The sequence below is a fragment of the Danio rerio genome, chromosome 4, assembly GCF_052040795.2.
Source record: "Danio rerio strain M-AB ecotype USA chromosome 4, GRCz13ab, whole genome shotgun sequence".
In the NCBI taxonomy this organism is placed as follows: Eukaryota; Metazoa; Chordata; class Actinopteri; order Cypriniformes; family Danionidae; genus Danio; species Danio rerio.
This window is the reverse complement of record NC_141024.2, coordinates 10,145,476-10,163,522: the sequence shown is the minus strand read 5'-3', so window position 1 is coordinate 10,163,522 and position 18,047 is coordinate 10,145,476. Positions and strand designations below refer to the sequence as shown.

At 36.2% G+C, this 18,047-nt stretch overlaps 1 protein-coding gene and 3 long non-coding RNA genes across 21 annotated transcripts in view; 2 read left to right on the top strand and 2 right to left on the bottom strand.

The window, feature by feature from the left end:
* The window catches only part of LOC148679938 (uncharacterized), a 60,523-nt gene that overhangs the window by 21,306 nt on the left and 21,170 nt on the right, over window positions 1-18,047 (top strand). For 7 of the 12 annotated variants that reach the window (XM_088649962.1, XM_088649964.1, XM_088649967.1 and 4 more), the window contains 3 exons: window positions 709-849; window positions 8,587-8,727; window positions 16,393-16,533. In XM_088649962.1, coding sequence (XP_088506088.1) covers window positions 709-849; window positions 8,587-8,727; window positions 16,393-16,533 — 423 coding nt within the window. Of the gene's footprint in view, window positions 1-708; window positions 850-3,594; window positions 3,858-8,586; window positions 8,728-11,496; window positions 11,687-12,155; window positions 12,300-13,804; window positions 13,896-14,201; window positions 14,544-16,392; window positions 16,534-18,047 lie in introns of those variants that run through there. The other 5 variants (XM_088649969.1, XM_088649968.1, XM_088649973.1 and 2 more) reach the window with 5 other exon arrangements.
* On the bottom strand, window positions 3,405-7,722 carry LOC148679940 (uncharacterized). Of its 2 annotated transcripts, none has more exons than XR_015942418.1 (4): window positions 7,471-7,722; window positions 5,925-6,117; window positions 4,104-4,266; window positions 3,405-3,641 (listed from the first exon to the last, which is right to left on the bottom strand). It is a non-coding gene; the product is annotated as an uncharacterized LOC148679940 (long non-coding RNA). The 2 variants fall into 2 exon arrangements; XR_015942417.1 differs by having other exon boundaries at window positions 5,925-6,071.
* On the top strand, window positions 4,231-6,346 carry LOC148679941 (uncharacterized). The gene is made up of 3 exons (XR_015942420.1): window positions 4,231-4,404; window positions 5,608-5,698; window positions 6,005-6,346. It is a non-coding gene; the product is annotated as an uncharacterized LOC148679941 (long non-coding RNA).
* si:dkey-153k10.6 lies at window positions 11,307-15,507 on the bottom strand. 6 transcript variants are annotated; one of them, XR_015942415.1, is made up of 4 exons: window positions 15,273-15,507; window positions 14,122-14,314; window positions 12,003-12,161; window positions 11,307-11,543 (listed from the first exon to the last, which is right to left on the bottom strand). It is a non-coding gene; the product is annotated as a si:dkey-153k10.6 (long non-coding RNA). The 6 variants fall into 6 exon arrangements; XR_015482660.2 differs by having other exon boundaries at window positions 11,307-11,934; window positions 12,029-12,161; XR_015942414.1 differs by having other exon boundaries at window positions 11,307-11,934; window positions 12,029-13,299; window positions 13,598-14,268.

Genomic DNA, 18,047 nt, shown 5'->3' with positions numbered 1-18,047 from the left:
ACGACTCGTGTGTTATAAACTGTAGCGCAGTTCTCCATCCGCTCCACTAGGCGGCGCGCATTGCTTTACGTTCCATCTGACCCGCAGCTTCAGGTGTTTGACAGCATGAGGCTTGATGATACAAAACATAAACACAAATCCTGACAGCTCCGTGATTTCATTATAATATCTCTAAACAGCACATAAACAACCCGAACCGTAAAGTGCAGGAACACAGTGACAATACAGTGACCTGTAAGTAACGTTCATATTGTTTGTTTGTTTGTTTGTTTGGATGAATGTTTCTTCTGAACTCTCTTGGCTGGGCAGGTCAGTTTATTTAAATAAACATATGTAAGTCACAATATTGTCATTTTAATGAGGTTATTTTTACAATGTTTCTTTTATTTGACAACATGAGCATGTATTAATGCAGTCTGGTCCTTCATGGAGGTTTATCACAGACTTTTCTGACATGATGCTCTATTGCTGCTCTAGATGATATTCTCTAGCTATTATTAGTATTTGTGTGTGTGTTGTCTGTGTATATTGGTGTTGTGTAGATCTAACGTGTTATAATATTTTGATATTACATTTAAAATTGTCTTAAATAGTTTTATTACTATTATATATTGAATTAATTTAGTTATTTCCTTTTCATACAATATGATTTGCACTGCAAAAACAGAACAATCAATAGCATTTGTCTTGTTCTTGTGTATGTTGTAGGCTTGCTATAGCTGAAACACAGAGACAGTTTGAAGGCCATAGCCTTGACTTCAGGTTATCGCTAGACAGAATGAAGTGGAGGACCCTTCATACACCAGACAGCAGGAGGGATTCATTAACTCACCTCGACTTGAACAGCATGTGAGTCACACAGTCTTCATTCTTTTAGAAATGAGTTCCTGCTGTTTGTTTTATTATTTGAAGACTTTTAATTATTAATATATTGTGATATGATTTTATTAAAATATATGACAGACTTTTATAGTTATTTATAGTCAGTATATTTTAATAGGTTGTAATTATTTCAATTTACTTGAATGAATTTTATGTTTTAATTGTTTTCATATTCTTAATTCTGCTTTAATATACAATTTTGACAAATTAAAAAAGTAATTTAATATTAGAAAAAAGTTTTGAAACTTAAAATTAGAAATTCCGGTTGAAAGACGTAAGATTTATATATTATTTTTATATTATTAATTGTTAATATATGCAGATACTAATTGTTATTTTATTGAAATGGTTTATTGTGTTGATTTTTTTTTTAAATGGCGGCACACGTGGGTAACCTCAAAATAACAAAAAGAACATATCATTGTATGTCCAGTGATGGCCTAGTGGTCAGATTAAAGGGTTAGAGATCCAAGGCCATCACATGAGATGAGGGTTCGAATCACCACGCTGATACTGAAATTTTCTATAAAGCTCATTTTAGGCCGTTTTTGGGTTCAAAAAAAAAATTTTTCCTCCTCTGCTTTTCCTCCTCCCACTTCTCCTCGTCGTCTCTCTACTCAACCCTTTTCTCAGTCACGCCTGTCTCGTCTTTATCACACCCATCTCTCAGTCCGACTTTCACCACCGCAGTTATGTTTCTAGTCCGTGTTTCAGTTTCTCTTGTCCGCGCAACCATTCTGTGTTACCGCCCCAGTTTGTTTCCAGTGTCCGCCTCTTGTGTCTCACCGCCCCAGATTGTTTCCGGTAACCGCCGCTTATGTTGTACCGCCCCAGGTATTTTGCTGTATTCACAGCTGTGTTTGGTGGGATTCGAACCCATGCTTCATTCGTAACCTTGTCCGCAACCAACGGTGTTTGCCACTAGTGCCATCGTGGCTTTCACACTGAGAACTGAACTTCGCGCAATTTTGTCTTTTTTCTGACAACAGTTAAACATAAACATGAGTGGGATCGAACCCCGGTCTCCAAGATGAAAGCTGAGGTCGTTATCCACTGACCCATTGGGCCTGTGTAGTTAATTTGTGTCCCAAACAAAGTTTTATTGATATGTTTATTGTTAATGCAGAAAAATTGTAGCACAGGTGGGATTTGAACCTATGCTTTCTTGTTTGATATGCAATTATTCAACCACTAGACCACAGAGGTTACTGGATTAATCAGGATTTTTTTTGTTTTTAGCTAAAGGTTTGACTGCAGTTATGACGTAAAGTTTGCAAGAGTGGGATTTGAACCCACACCTCTGCGAGAATAGTCAAAGTGCAATTGTTTATTCATTGTGCCACAGAGGCAGCGACCATAAATATAGTTTGCTGTCAGAGTAATGCTTATTGTTACTACAGCGAAAGCATTGGTTTCAATACTTTTCCCTTTAGCAATAGTGGGATTCGAACCCCTGACTCTGCACTATAAAACATGCAAAGAATAAGAAATTAGCCTCTGCGCCACAGAGTTAGTGATGATCGATCTGTTTGTTTTCAAAGTGATGCTTGTTTTTAACGTCAGCTTAAGCAATAAGTTAAGTACATTTCACATTAGCAAGAGTCAAATACGAACCCACAACCCTGCGCTATTCATATACAAAGAGCAAATAAATATTCTTTGTGCCACAGAGGCAGAGATGATTGAAAGGTGTTTGTTTTCAGAGTGATTCTTCTTTTTACTGAAGCTTAAGCATTATTTACAATACATTTTACTTTAGCAAGAGTGGGATTCAAACCCACATCTCTGCATTATAAAATATGCAATAGGCGAATGGTTACCTCTGCACCACAGAGACAGCACTTGTGTAATGTATTTGTTTTCACAGTAATTCTTGATTTCACCTGGGCTTTAGCATTGATTTACAAACATTAGCAAGAGTGGGATTTGAACCCACGTCTCTGCATTATAGTAGATGCCAAGAGTGAATGATTATCATCTGTACCACAGAATTAGTAGCATATGTACTTGTGCGATTTAACTATAAGTAATTTAAATTCATCAGTACAGCTGCAGCATTGATTACAATATATTTAGGGTTAATGGAAGTGAAACACAAGCTCATGATTTAGTGGTTCAAGTGCTTAAGCGCTAGTTTTGCAATCTGGGAGACCGGGGTTCAATACCACCTTTGCTAATGTTGTGTTTAAGAAGAAAAAACAAACGACACATAACAGCTGTCATCAACCCGTAACAAACATTGTGGTGCAGAGGAAAATAATTCACTCCTCATATCAGTAATCAGAGTCGTATTCATTCGTTTGAGTGTATTTATTGTGCAAGTGGAAAACTCCATAATTGTGGATTGTTTTTTAGGAGTTTCATGTTGTCAACAATTATACCACAGAGCTTGTGATGGTTCATGAGGTCTGTCAATCACATTAAAAAGTGGTACATTTTAAATGATTATAAACTGTCACATGCACTAATAATTGAAAACATGGTCAAATAAGTTTACTGAAGTGATTAATGAAAACCAGAAATACTTTTAAATCACTTTTTATTAACTCAAACTCACAGTGAAACACATACACGATTTGTAAAAGCATCATCAGTTTAGTCAAATCAATCTTTTATTATCATCATCTGAATTACAGAGTTTGTCACACATTTGCCTTGAAGCTTCTCGTTTGCTGAAAGTCCTTAATTAAAAGCCTCAGGTGTTTTCATCAGGTTGGAGCTTCACTCTGGAAAGTGGATCTTCAGGATCAGGATTTCTCCTAATGGAAAAAATGTCTTAGTAATTCAGTTTCAAGTATTAATGCAGATCCACTTATTGTCCACAAGATGGAGCTGAAACACTGATCTGACCCTAATGCATCTTTCTGTAATAAATAAAGCTAATGTTATAAACGCAAACAAATGATTAATATTCATTATATAACACAGACTTTATTTGTCGAAACATGTCGTATGCATTCAGTAATCAGTCAAAGTTTACAACAAATGCTGCTTAAATCTGCCAACAGTGATTCAGCAACTTAAATTAGTCAACCAAGTGATTAACATCATCAAAGACAAAAGTGAAACACGACTTGACACGAAGACACATTAAAAGAGTACTAGAAGATATTTTGTCCAGTTTTGATGCGTTCACTCAACATGATTCTGCTCCTGAATAAATAAATCAGAGATTAGTTTGATTAGATGCCAATTTATGAATATGAATCTCCAATTCTCACACTTATGTCTCGTCAAATGATTTTGCCCAGAGCACATTCAAAGTAATGGAGTATTGCCAGCAAACGCAGTTCTCCATCAGGTCCACTAGGCGGCGTATGCGTCTCAGCTTCATGACGGTCGCCTGTTGCCACGACAACACCAAAACCGTTTAACCGACACATCCTGCAATGACAAGATCAATAAGAAAATCTATATTATTGTCAAAATCAGTCAAAGCCAGATATTTCAGCACAACAGCAAATAACACTGACACACACAGTCCAGATAACATGCTGGAATCACTTGTCACGCAGCTCAATGGTACGTAACTTTATTAATTAATAGTGCTTTTCAGAAATAATACTATAGTAATTTATAGTAAACACTGTGGTGTTTTTAAACAGAATAGTAAAGTTTATTATACTGAATATATTATTTACAGCAAACTATAGCATTAACTATAGTGATCTGATAAACTGTAACAAACACTGTCGTCCACTTTAATTTTTACTACAGTAAACTGGTGTATAGTAGTGTAATTTACCTGATAGTTGTAGAGAATGTGCTGAGTTAATCTTAGTACAGGGTCACTCGTTTATATCTGGCTGTTGTATTATCATATAAACTTTAAAATTACTGCAGCAGATTAATTCAGTTTACTATAATATGGTTCAAAAACACCACAGAATTTATTCACTATAAACATCTGATTTTTCATGTTAGTTTTGTTTTGCTTAGTAAATTTGAGTTATTTTATCAATATAGCAGGCTTCGTTTCCTAAATTGTATCAGACTTCCTGAAAGTCACCAATAACAGTTGGTCAGGATAACTAATTTATTCTCATTTGTTGTGATGATTGAAAGTCAGGTTTACTCCACCAGAGTAGGGGTCCTTCTGTGTAGATCAGTGGTAGGGTTGCACCAGCTGTCGGTATGCTATTGCTTAAACTGGAACATAAAGTGCACACTAGAGGCTTAGTAACCACTAGCTAGTTCCTAACTAAATTTGTTCTTACTTCGGTTGCACCACATGCTCTTAAAGGCAGAACATAGTTAGTAGGCCGTAAGCTCTCGGTAAAGTAATGCGCAGTCGCATTGAATGACGTAATATCCAATAAAAAGCCTTTAAATCGTTAAACTGCTAAACTCAAAAATATTTAGTGGTGTGTAACTTACTGTCCATTTATGTCACAACCAGGCTGTTTTAACTCTCATGCACTGCTGGTACAATCAACCCCAAATCTAGAGTTAAACACTTTAATAAACAAAGGTAAAACACTGGTCTTTCATCGTCAGTATTATTTGCAAAAATTAAAATGCTCTAAAGCACAACATCTTTATTTCAAATCAAGAAGAAAGGTCAATATCAGCAGTTATTCACAGATTAAGCTGTAACTGAACATTACAAATGCAAAGAAACCAATAATTGCAGCTGGTGTTTCAATGCTGTGCTGTAGCTGTGCTTTAACTGTTATATACTGCATGAAATGAAGTCAGTTTATGCGTCTCTTCTACAAAATAAAGGACGTGTTTGGGTCATACGGTCAACAAAAGCAGAGCTGTGGGACGTGTGGATAGACAGTCCCTGTAATGAAGGACATCCACTCATGGACAGGTAAGATACTGTTATGAAGCAAACACATAGACCACTATCAATTTCATGTCGAAGGTCAAAATAAAGTGGCGCAACTGAACATGTTCAGACATTCATTGATGATTTAACACATCGATCTGATCTTGTGCATCTGTTATTTGAAGATGTAAATGTGTTTAGTCATTAGCTCACTCAGACTTTAATGATCATTCACTGAAATTTGCCCAAATAACTAATCAAGATTTACCGTAAATGCATGATGATTGATCAGTCCTCATGAAGTTTAGCTGTGGTTTAACCTGTGCTGGAAATGAATGGTCATCACAGGTCTGTAGAAGCCAGAGACTCATCCATCCTGAACCATCCAGAGACTCAGAGCTTTACATCTTCATTACTAAAGCAGAGGAAGAGGCGTTTAGTAAAAACTCTTGAGTCGAGATCTTCATGAAGAACAAAAGTGAAATGATATTTAACTTAATTCTTCATACTTTAACTTAACACTGATTTATAAAGCACACACTGCAGCCTGTACAACTGAACTGAATGAACATGTATGAAGTGGCAATGACATTTAACAGTTTTTGGAGATATAAACATTTGTTTGAATGGATAGTGTGAATTAAATGTGTGATGAACAAGTTTTAATAATAAAATATATATTTTGAACAATCTGAGTTTAATGTTTCTTTCACATTGGGAAGTGCTCAACATGAAACCAGCTAAAAAATAATGAGATTGCCAGAGAATTAGTAAGAGTTTAAATGGTTATAATGCAAATTGCTCTGGTTTAAATTGAAACTGCAATGTGCTGGTGAGTTTTACTTGTAATGTGTTGCCTCCTATCTTATATAGAGACCTGAGCATATATGAACATATGAGAGAGGATCTGGAGCAGTTCAACCACTCTACCACCAGATGCCCTGAGTTAGACTTCTTAGCTGAAGACACATTGGAAATCTCCTTTTAGTGAAAGCAGTGCTGAAATGTCCATATATGAACACCTGAGATTATAGAGAATATATTTAAACATATACGCACATATTTTAATTACTTTATATTTTTTTATTATTTATTTTTATACATTAATTATATTTGTAAACAAACATGTTTCATATGTGATATTTTATATATGTGAAATTTAAACATGATCTTGAATGTCATATGTGTCATTTTCATGCATTGCCATGTCAGATTTCTATAAGGGATTGGTGTGGTGGTAACTGGATGGTAAAAGCACAAAATTCTGCTGCTCTGGAATTGTTTGCAGATTCCAGCAGTATTGATATAAACGCTGTTTGATTCTGCAAACAAGACACAGCAAAACACTTTAACAGTGATCAACAGCGGCGCACGTGCATGTAAATAAATCAAGTCAAACGCGCTACTTTACCCAGAGTCTCGGAGGATTGTCCATTCATAGCTGCCAGTGTTTACATGAGCTTTCCAGTTCACCTGTTTTACTCCATCAGGTTAATTAAAATATTAATTATATTTGTAAACAAACATGTTTCATATGTGATATTTTATATATGTGAAATTTAAACATGATCTTGAATGTCATATGTGTCATTTTCATGCATTGCCATGTCAGATTTCTATAAGGGATTGGTGTGGTGGTAACTGGATGGTAAAAGCACAAAATTCTGCTGCTCTGGAATTGTTTGCAGATTCCAGCAGTATTGATATAAACGCTGTTTGATTCTGCAAACAAGACACAGCAAAACACTTTAACAGTGATCAACAGCGGCGCACGTGCATGTAAATAAATCAAGTCAAACGCGCATCTACTTTACCCAGAGTCTCGGAGGATTGTCCATTCATAGCTGCCAGTGTTTACATGAGCTTTCCAGTTCACCTGTTTTACTCCATCAGGTTAAAGCTGATCTCGATCTTCTGCTGGCCGAGACAATCACAAAGTCAAATCTGTTGTAAAATATCCTGGAATATCATAGAAATCCCCTTAATCTGTCTTCAGTGTTCACTCGACTGACTGTGCGTCCACACTGTGCGTGTTTATTTCATTAATGCGGATACACCTATTGACCACAGGAGGGAGCTGAGGATCACCTATTCACAAGTTTATTAGACACTTTTTCTTGAGGGTGAACATGTTTTAAACTGCATCCTCAAAGCCTTCTGAGTCAGTGATTGGAATTTGACATTAAACTATTAAAATAATAATTTTAAGCGTGTTTAACCTACAACACGACTCGTGTGTTATAAACTGTAGCGCAGTTCTCCATCCGCTCCACTAGGCGGCGCGCATTGCTTTACGTTCCATCTGACCCGCAGCTTCAGGTGTTTGACAGCATGAGACTTGATGATACAAAACATAAACACAAACCCTGACAGCTCCGTGATTTCATTATAATATCTCTAAACAGCACATAAACAACCCGAACCGTAAAGTGCAGGAACACAGTGACAATACAGTGACCTGTAAGTAACGTTCATATTGTTTGTTTGTTTGTTTGGATGAATGTTTCTTCTGAACTCTCTTGGCTGGGCAGGTCAGTTTATTTAAATAAACACATGTAAGTCACAATATTGTCATTTTAATGAGGTTATTTTTACAATGTTTCTTTTATTTGACAACATGAGCATGTATTAATGCAGTCTGGTCCTTCATGGAGGTTTATCACAGACTTTTCTGACATGATGCTCTATTGCTGCTCTAGATGATATTCTCTTGCTATTATTAGTATTTGTGTGTGTGTTGTCTGTGTATATTGGTGTTGTGTAGATCTAAAGTGTTATAATATTTTGATATTACATTTAAAATTGTCTTAAATAGTTTTATTACTATTATATATTGAATTAATTTAGTTATTTCCTTTTCATACAATATGATTTGCACTGCAAAAACAGAACAATCAATAGCATTTGTCTTGTTCTTGTGTATGTTGTAGGCTTGCTATAGCTGAAACACAGAGACAGTTTGAAGGCCATAGCCTTGACTTCAGGTTATCGCTAGACAGAATGAAGTGGAGGACCCTTCATACACCAGACAGCAGGAGGGATTCATTAACTCACCTCGACTTGAACAGCATGTGAGTCACACAGTCTTCATTCTTTTAGAAATGAGTTCCTGCTGTTTGTTTTATTATTTGAAGACTTTTAATTATTAATATATTGTGATATGATTTTATTAAAATATGTGACAGACTTTTATAGTTATTTATAGTCAGTATATTTTAATAGGTTGTAATTATTTCAATTTACTTGAATGAATTTTATGTTTTAATTGTTTTCATATTCTTAATTCTGCTTTAATATACAATTTTGACAAATTAAAAAAGTAATTTAATATTAGAAAAAAGTTTTGAAACTTAAAATTAGAAATTCCGGTTGAAAGACGTAAGATTTATATATTATTTCTATATTATTAATTGTTAATATATGCAGATACTAATTGTTATTTTATTGAAATGGTTTATTGTGTTAATTTTTTTTTTAAATGGCGGCACACGTGGGTAACATCAAAATAACGAAAAGAACAGATCAATGTATGTCCAGTGATGGCCTAGTGGTCAGAGCAAAGGGTTAGAGATCCAAGGCCATCACATGAGATGTGGGTTCGAATCACCACGCTGATACTGAAATTTTCTATAAAGTTCATTTTAGGCCGTTTTTGGGTTCAAAAAAAATTTTTTTCCTCCTCTGCTTCTCCTCCTCCCACCAGGTCTCCTTCTCCCACCACTCCTCCTCCACGTCTCTCTACTCCACCCTTTTCTCAGGCACACCTCTCTCATCCTTATCACGCTCATCTCTCAGTCCGACTTTCACCACGGCAGTTATGTTTCTAGTCCGTGTTTCAGTTTCTCTTGTCCGCACAACCATTCTGTGTTACCGCCCCAGTTTGTTTCCAGTGTCCACCTCTTGTGTCTCACCGCCCCAGATTGTTTCTGGTAACTGCTGCTTATGTTGTACCGCCCCAGGTATTTTGCTGTATTCACAGCTGTGTTTGGTGGGATTCGAACCCATGCCTCATTCGTAACCTTGTCCGCAACCAACGGTGTTTGCCACTAGTGCCATCGTGACTTTCACACTGAGAGCTGAACTTCGCGCAATTTTGTCTTTTTTCTGACAACAGTTAAACATAAACATGAGTGGGATTCGAACCCCGGTCTCCAAGATGAAAGCTGAGGTCGTTATCCACTGACCCATTGGGCCTGTGTAGTTAGTTTGTGTCCCAAACAGAGTTTTATTTATATGTTTATTGTTAATGCAGGTAAATCGTAGCACAGGTGGGATTTGAACCTATGCTTTCTTGTTTGATATGCAATTATTCAACCACTAGACCACAGAGGTTACTGGATTAATCAGGAATTTTTTTGTTTTTAGCTAAAGGTTTGACTGCAGTTATGACGTAAAGTTTGCCAGAGTGGGATTCGAACCCACACCTCTGCGAGAATAGTCAAAGTGCAAATGTTTATTCACTGTGCCACAGAGGCAGTGACCATAAATATAGTTTGCTTTCAGAGTAATCCTTATTGTTACTACAGCGAAAGCATTGGTTTCAACACTCTTCCCTTTAGCAATAGTGGGATTCGAACCCCTGACTCTGCACTATAAAACATGCAAAGAATAAGAAATTAGCCTCTGCGCCACAGAGTTAGTGATGATCAATCTGTTTGTTTTCAAAGTGATGCTTGTGTTTACGTCAGCTTGAGCAATAAGTTAAGTACATTTCACATTAGCAAGAGTCAAATACGAACCCACGACCCTGCGCTATTCATATACAAAGAGCAAATGATTATTCTTTGTGCCACAGAGGCAGAGATGACTGAACGGTGTTTGTTTTCAGAGTGATTCTTCTTTTTACTGAAGCTTAAGCATTATTTACAATACATTTTACTTTAGCAAGAGTGGGATTCAAACCCACATCTCTGCATTATAAAACATGCAATAGGCGAATAGTTATCCTCTGCACCACAGAGACAGCACTTGTGTAATGTATTTGTTTTCACAGTGATTCTTGATTTCACCTGGGCTTTAGCATTGATTTACATACGTCTTATATTAGCAAGAGCGGGATTTGAACCCACGTCTCTGCATTATAGAAGATGCCAAGAGTGAATGATTATCCTCTGTACCACAGAATTATTAGCGTATGTACTTGTGCGATTTAACTATAAGTAATTTAAATTCATCAGTACAGCTGCAGCATTGATTACAATATATTTAGGGTTAATGGAAGTGAGATACAAGCTCATGATTTAGTGGTTCAAGTGCTTAAGCGCTAGTTTTGCAATCTGGGAGACCGGGGTTCAATACCACCTTTGCTAATGTTGTGTTTCAGAAGAAAAAACAACACATAACAGCTGTCATCAACCCGTAACAAACATTGTGGTGCAGAGGAAAATAATTCACTCCTCATATCAGTAATCAGAGTCGTATTCATTCGTTTGAGTGTATTTATTGTGCAAGTAGAAAACTCCATAATTGTGGATTGTTTTTTAGGAGTTTCATGTTGTCAACAATTATACCACAGAGCTTGTGATGATTCATGAGGTCTGTCAATCACATTAAAAAGTGGTACATTTTAAATGATTATAAACTGTCACATGCACTAATAATTGAAAACATGGTCAAATGAGTTTACTGAAGTGAATAATGAAACCAAAAATACTTTTAAATCACTTTTTATTAACTCAAACTCACAGTGAAACACATACACGATTTGTAAAAGCATCATCAGTTTAGTCAAATCAATCTTTTATTATCATCATCTGAATTACAGAGTTTGTCACACATTTGCCTTGAAGCTTCTCGTTTGCTGAAAGTCCTTAATTAAAAGCCTCAGGTGTTTTCATCAGGTTGGAGCTTCACTCTGGAAAGTGGATCTTCAGGATCAGGATTTCTCCTAATGGAAAAAATGTCTTAGTAATTCAGTTTCAAGTATTAATGCAGATCCACTTATTGTCCACAAGATGGAGCTGAAACACTGATCTGACCCTAATGCATCTTTCTGTAATAAATAAAGCTGATGTTATAAACGCAAACAAATGATTAATATTCATTATATAACAGACTTTATTTGTCGAAACATGTCGTATGCATTCAGTAATCAGTCAAAGTTTACTACAAATGCTGCTTAAATCTGCCAACAGTGATTCAGCAACTTAAATTAGTCAACCAAGTGATTAACATCATCAAAGACAAAAGTGAAACAAACTTGACACGAAGACACATTAAAAGAGTACTAGAAGATATTTTGTCCAGTTTTGATGCGTTCACTCAACATGATTCTGCTCCTGAATAAATAAATCAGAGATTAGTTTGATTAGATGCCAATTTATGAATATGAATCTCCAATTCTCACACTTATGTCTCGTCAAATGATTTTGCCCAGAGCACAAAGTAATGGAGTATTGCCAGCAAACGCAGTTCTCCATCAGGTCCACTAGGCGGCGTATGCGTCTCAGCTTCATGACGGTCGCCTGTTGCCACGACAACACCAAAACCGTTTAACCGACACATCCTGCAATGACAAGATCAATAAGAAAATCTATATTATTGTCAAAATCAGTCAAAGCCAGATATTTCAGCACAACAGCAAATAACACTGACACACACAGTCCAGATAACATGCTGGAATCACTTGTCACGCAGCTCAATGGTACGTAACTTTATTAATTAATAGTGCTTTTCAGAAATAATACTATAGTAATTTATAGTAAACACTGTGGTGTTTTTAAACAGAATAGTAAAGTTTATTATACTGAATATATTATTTACAGCAAACTATAGCATTAACTATAGTGATCTGATAAACTGTAACAAACACTGTCGTCCACTTTAATTTTTACTACAGTAAACTGGTGTATAGTAGTGTAATTTACCTGATAGTTGTAGAGAATGTGCTGAGTTAATCTTAGTACAGGGTCACTCGTTTATATCTGGCTGTTGTATTATCATATAAACTTTAAAATTACTGCAGCAGATTAATTCAGTTTACTATAATATGGTTCAAAAACACCACAGTATTTATTCACTATAAACGTCTGATTTTTCATGTTAGTTTTGTTTTGCTTAGTAAATTTGAGTTATTTTATCAATATAGCAGGCTTCGTTTCCTAAATTGTATCAGACTTCCTGAAAGTCACCAATAACAGTTGGTCAGGATAACTAATTTACTCTCATTTGTTGTGATGATTGAAAGTCAGGTTTACTCCACCAGAGTAGGGGTCCTTCTGTGTAGATCAGTGGTAGGGTTGCACCAGCTGTCGGTATGCTATTGCTTAAACTGGAACATAAAGTGCACACTAGAGGCTTAGTAACCACTAGCTAGTTCGTAACTAAATTTGTTCTTACTTCGGTTGCACCACATGCTCTTAAAGACAGAACATAGTTAGTAGGCTGTAAGCTCTCGGTAAAGTAATGCGCAGTCGCATTGAATGACGTAATATCCAATAAAAAGCCTTTAAATCGTTAAACTGCTAAACTCAAAAATATTAAGTGGTGTGTAACTTACTGTCCATTTATGTCACAACCAGGCTGTTTTAACTCTCATGCACTGCTGGTACAATCAACCCCAAATCTAGAGTTAAACACTTTAATAAACAAAGGTAAAACACTGGTGTTTCATCGTCAGTATTATTTGCAAAAATTAAAATGCTCTAAGGCAGTGGTTCTCAATCTGTGGTACGTGTACCACTAGTGGTACGCGGGCTTCCTTCTAGTGGTACACAGAGGAATGAAATATGTCATGTACTGTACATGCTACATATATTTTAAAATGTATTAAAAAACATGTATATTTAAGGCTAATCTGCCACGTTTTTTTTATTGTGCAGAGTTGTAGCTGCTTCACTGGGCCTACCACGCTACTGTATTTCAATACTACTCATTTTGGTGGTACTTTGAGAGACAATTTTTTTCTGAGGTGGTACTTGATGAAAAAAGTTTGAGAACCACTGCTCTAAGGCACAACATCTTTATTTAAAATTGAGAAAAAAGGTCAATATCAGCAGTTATTCACAGATTAAGCTGTAACTGAACATTACAAATGCAAAGAAACCAATAATTGCAGCTGGTGTTTCAATGCTGTGCTGTAGCTGTGCTTTAACTGTTATATACTGCATGAAATGAAGTCAGTTTATGCGTCTCTTCTACAAAATAAAGGACGTGTTTGGGTCATACGGTCAACAAAAGCAGAGCTGTGGGACGTGTGGATAGACAGTCCCTGTAATGAAGGACATCCACTCATGGACAGGTAAGATACTGTTATGAAGCAAACACATAGACCACTATCAATTTCATGTCGAAGGTCAAAATAAAGTGGCGCAACTGAACATGTTCAGACATTCATTGATGATTTAACACATCGATCTGATCTTGTGCATCTGTTATTTGAAGATGTAAATGTGTTTAGTCATTAGCTCACTCAGACTTTAATGATCATTCACTGAAATGTGCACAAATAACTAATCAAGATTTACCGTAAATGCATGATGAATGATCAGTCCTCATGAAGTTTGACTGTGGTTTAACCTGTGCTGGAAATTAATGGTCATCACAGGTCTGTAGAAGCCAGAGACTCATCCATCCTGAACCATCCAGAGACTCAGAGCTTTACATCTTCATTACTGAAGCAGAGGAAGAGGCGTTCAGTAAAATCTCTTGAGTCGAGATCTTCATGAAGAACAAAAGTGAAATGATATTTAACTTAATTCTTCATACTTTAACTTAACACTGATTTATAAAGCACACGCTGCAGCCTGTACAACTGAACTGAATGAACATGTATGAAGTAGCAATGACATTTAACAGTTTTTGGAGATAGAAACATTTGTTTGAATGGATAGTGTGAATTAAATGTGTGATGAACAAGTTTTAATAATAAAATATATATTTTGAACAATCTGAGTTTAATGTTTCTTTCACATTGGGAAGTGCTCAACATGAAACCAGCTAAAAAATAATGAGATTGCCAGAGAATTAGTAAGAGTTTAAATGGTTATAATGCAAATTGCTCTGGTTTTAATTGAAACTGCAATGTGCTGGTGAGTTTTACTTGTATTGTGTTGCCTCCTATCTTATATAGAGACCTGAGCATATATGAACATATGTGAGAGGATCTGGAGCAGTTCAACCACTCTACCACCAGATGCCCTGAGTTAGACTTCTTAGCTGAAGACACATTGGCAATCTCCTTTTAGTGAAAGCAGTGCTGAAATGTCCATATATGAACACCTGAGATTATAGAGAATGTATTTAAACATATACGCACATATTTTAATTACTTTATATTTTTAAATTATATATTTTTTATTTATATATTAGTTATATTTGTAAACAAACATGTTTCAAATGTGATATTTTATATATGTGAAATTTAAACATGATCTTGAATGTCATATGTGTCATTTTCATGCATTGCCATGTCAGATTTCTATAAGGGATTGGTGTGGTGGTAACTGGATGGTAAAAGCACAAAATCCTGCTGCTCTGGAATTGTTTGCAGACTCCAGCAGTATTGATATAAACGCTGTTTGATTCTGCAAACAAGACACAGCAAAACACTTTAACAGTGATCAACAGCGGCGCACGTGCATGTAAATAAATCAAGTCAAACGCGCATCTACTTTACCCAGAGTCTCGGAGGATTGTCCATTCATCGCTGCCAGTGTTTACATGAGCTTTCCAGTTCACCTGTTTTACTCCATCAGGTTAAAGCTGATCTCGATCTTCTGCTGGCCGAGACAATCACAAAGTCAAATGTGTTGTAAAATATCCTGGAATATCATAGAAATCCCCTTAATCTGTATTCAGTGTTCACTCGACTGACTGTGCGTCCACCCTGTGCGTGTTTATTTCATTAATGCGGATACACCTATTGACCACAGGAGGGAGCTGAGGATCACCTATTCACAAGTTTATTAGACACTTTTTCTTGAGGGTGAACATGTTTTAAACTGAATCCTTAAAACCTTCTGAGTCAGTGATTGGAATTTGACATTAAACTATTAAAATAATAATTTTAAGCGTGTTTAACCTACAACACGACTCGTGTGTTATAAACTGTAGCGCAGTTCTCCATCCGCTCCACTAGGCGGCGCGCATTGCTTTACGTTCAGTCTGACTCGCAGCTTCAGGTGTTTGACAGCATGAGACTTGATGATACAAATGATAAACACAAACCCTGACAGCTCCGTGATTTCATTATAATATCTCTAAACAGCACATAAACAACCCGAACCGTAAAGTGCAGGAACACAGTGACAATACAGTGACCTGTAAGTAACGTTTATATTGTTTGTTTGTTTGTTTGTTTGGATGAATGTTTCTTCTGAACTCTCTTGGCTGGGCAGGTCAGTTTATTTAAATAAACATATGTAAGTCACAATATTGTCATTTTAATGAGGTTATTTTTACAATGTTTGTTTTATTTGACAACATGAGCATGTATTAATGCAGTCTGGTCCTTCATGGAGGTTTATCACAGACTTTTCTGACATGATGCTCTATTGCTGCTCTAGATGATATTCTCTTGCTGTTATTAGTATTTGTGTGTGTGTTGTCTGTGTATATTGGTGTTGTGTAGATCTAAAGTGTTATAATATTTTGATATTACATTTAAAATCGTCTTAAATAGTTTTTTTATTATTATATATTGAATTAATTTAGCTATTTCCTTTTCATACAATATGGTTTATACTGCAAAAACAGAACAATCAATAGCATTTGTCTTGTTCTTGTGTATGTTGTAGGCTTGCTATAGCTGAAACACAGAGACAGCTTGAAGGCCATAGCCTTGACTTCAGGTTATCGCTAGACAGAATGAAGTGGAGGACCCTTCATACACCAGACAGCAGGAGGGATTCATTAACTCACCTCGACTTGAACAGCATGTGAGTCACACAGTCTTCATTCTTTTAGAAATGAGTTCCTGCTGTTTGTTTTATTATTTGAAGACTTTTAATTATGAATATATTGTGATATGATTTTATTAAAATATGTGACAGACTTTTATAGTTATTTATAGTCAGTATATTTTAATAGGTTGTAATTATTTCAATTTACTTGAATAAATTTTATGTTTTAATTGTTTTCATATTCTTAATTCTGCTTTAATATACAATTTTGACAAATTAAAAAAGTAATTTAATATTAGAAAAAAGTTTTGAAACTTAAAATTAGAAATTCCGGTTGAAAGACGTAAGATTTATATATTATTTCTATATTAATAATTGTTAATATATGCAGATACTAATTGTTATTTTATTGAAATGGTTTATTGTGTTAATTTTTTTTTAAATGGCGGCACACGTGGGTAACATCAAAATAACAAAAAGAACAGTTCATTGTATGTCCAGTGATGGCCTAGTGGTCAGAGCAAAGGGTTAGAGATCCAAGGCCATCACATGAGATGTGGGTTCGAATCACCACGCTGATACTGAAATTTTCTATAAAGCTCATTTTAGGCCGTTTTTGGGTTCAAAAAAAAATTTTCCTCCTCTGCTTTTCCTCCTCCCACCAGATCTCCTTCTCTCACCACCACTCCTCCTCCTCGTCTCTCTACTCCACCCTTCTCTTGGCCACGCCTCTCTCATCCTTGTCACGCCCATCTCTCAGTCCGACACTCACCACCGCAGTTATGTTTCTAGTCCATGTTTCAGTTTCTCTTGTCCGCGCAACCATTCTGTGTTACCGCCCCAGTTTGTTTCCAGTGTCCGCCTCTTGTGTCTTACCACCCCAGGTTGTTTCCGGTAACCGCCTCTTATGTTGTACCGCCCCAGGTACTTTGCTGTTTTCACAGCTGTGTTTGGTGAGATTCGAACCCATGCCTCATTCGTAACCTTGTCCGCAACCAACGGTGTTTGCCACTAGTGCCATCGTGACTTTCACACTGAGAACTGAACTTCGTGCAATTTTGTCTTTTTTCTGACAACAGTTAAACATAAACATAAGTGGGATTCGAACCCCGGTCTACAAGATGAAAGCTGAGGTCTTTATCCACTGACCCATTGGGCCTGTGTAGATAACGTGTGTCCCAAACAGAGTTTTATTTATATGTTTATTGTGTATGCAGAAAAATTGTTGCAAAGGTGGGATTTGAACCTATGCTTTCTTGTTTGATATGCAATCATTCAACCACTAAACCACAGAGGTTGCTGGATTGATGTGTGGAATTTTTTGTTTTTAGCTAAAGGTCAGACTGCAGTTATGACATAATGTTTGCAAGAGTGGGATTCGAACCCACACCTTTGCGTCATGAAATAGGCAAAGAACAAATGTTTATCCATTGCGCCACAGAGGCAGTGACCATCACGGTGTGTTTGCTCTCAGACTGATGCTTGTTGTTACTACGGCTAAAGCATTGGTTTCAACATTCTTCCCTTTAGCAATAGTGGGTTTCGAACTC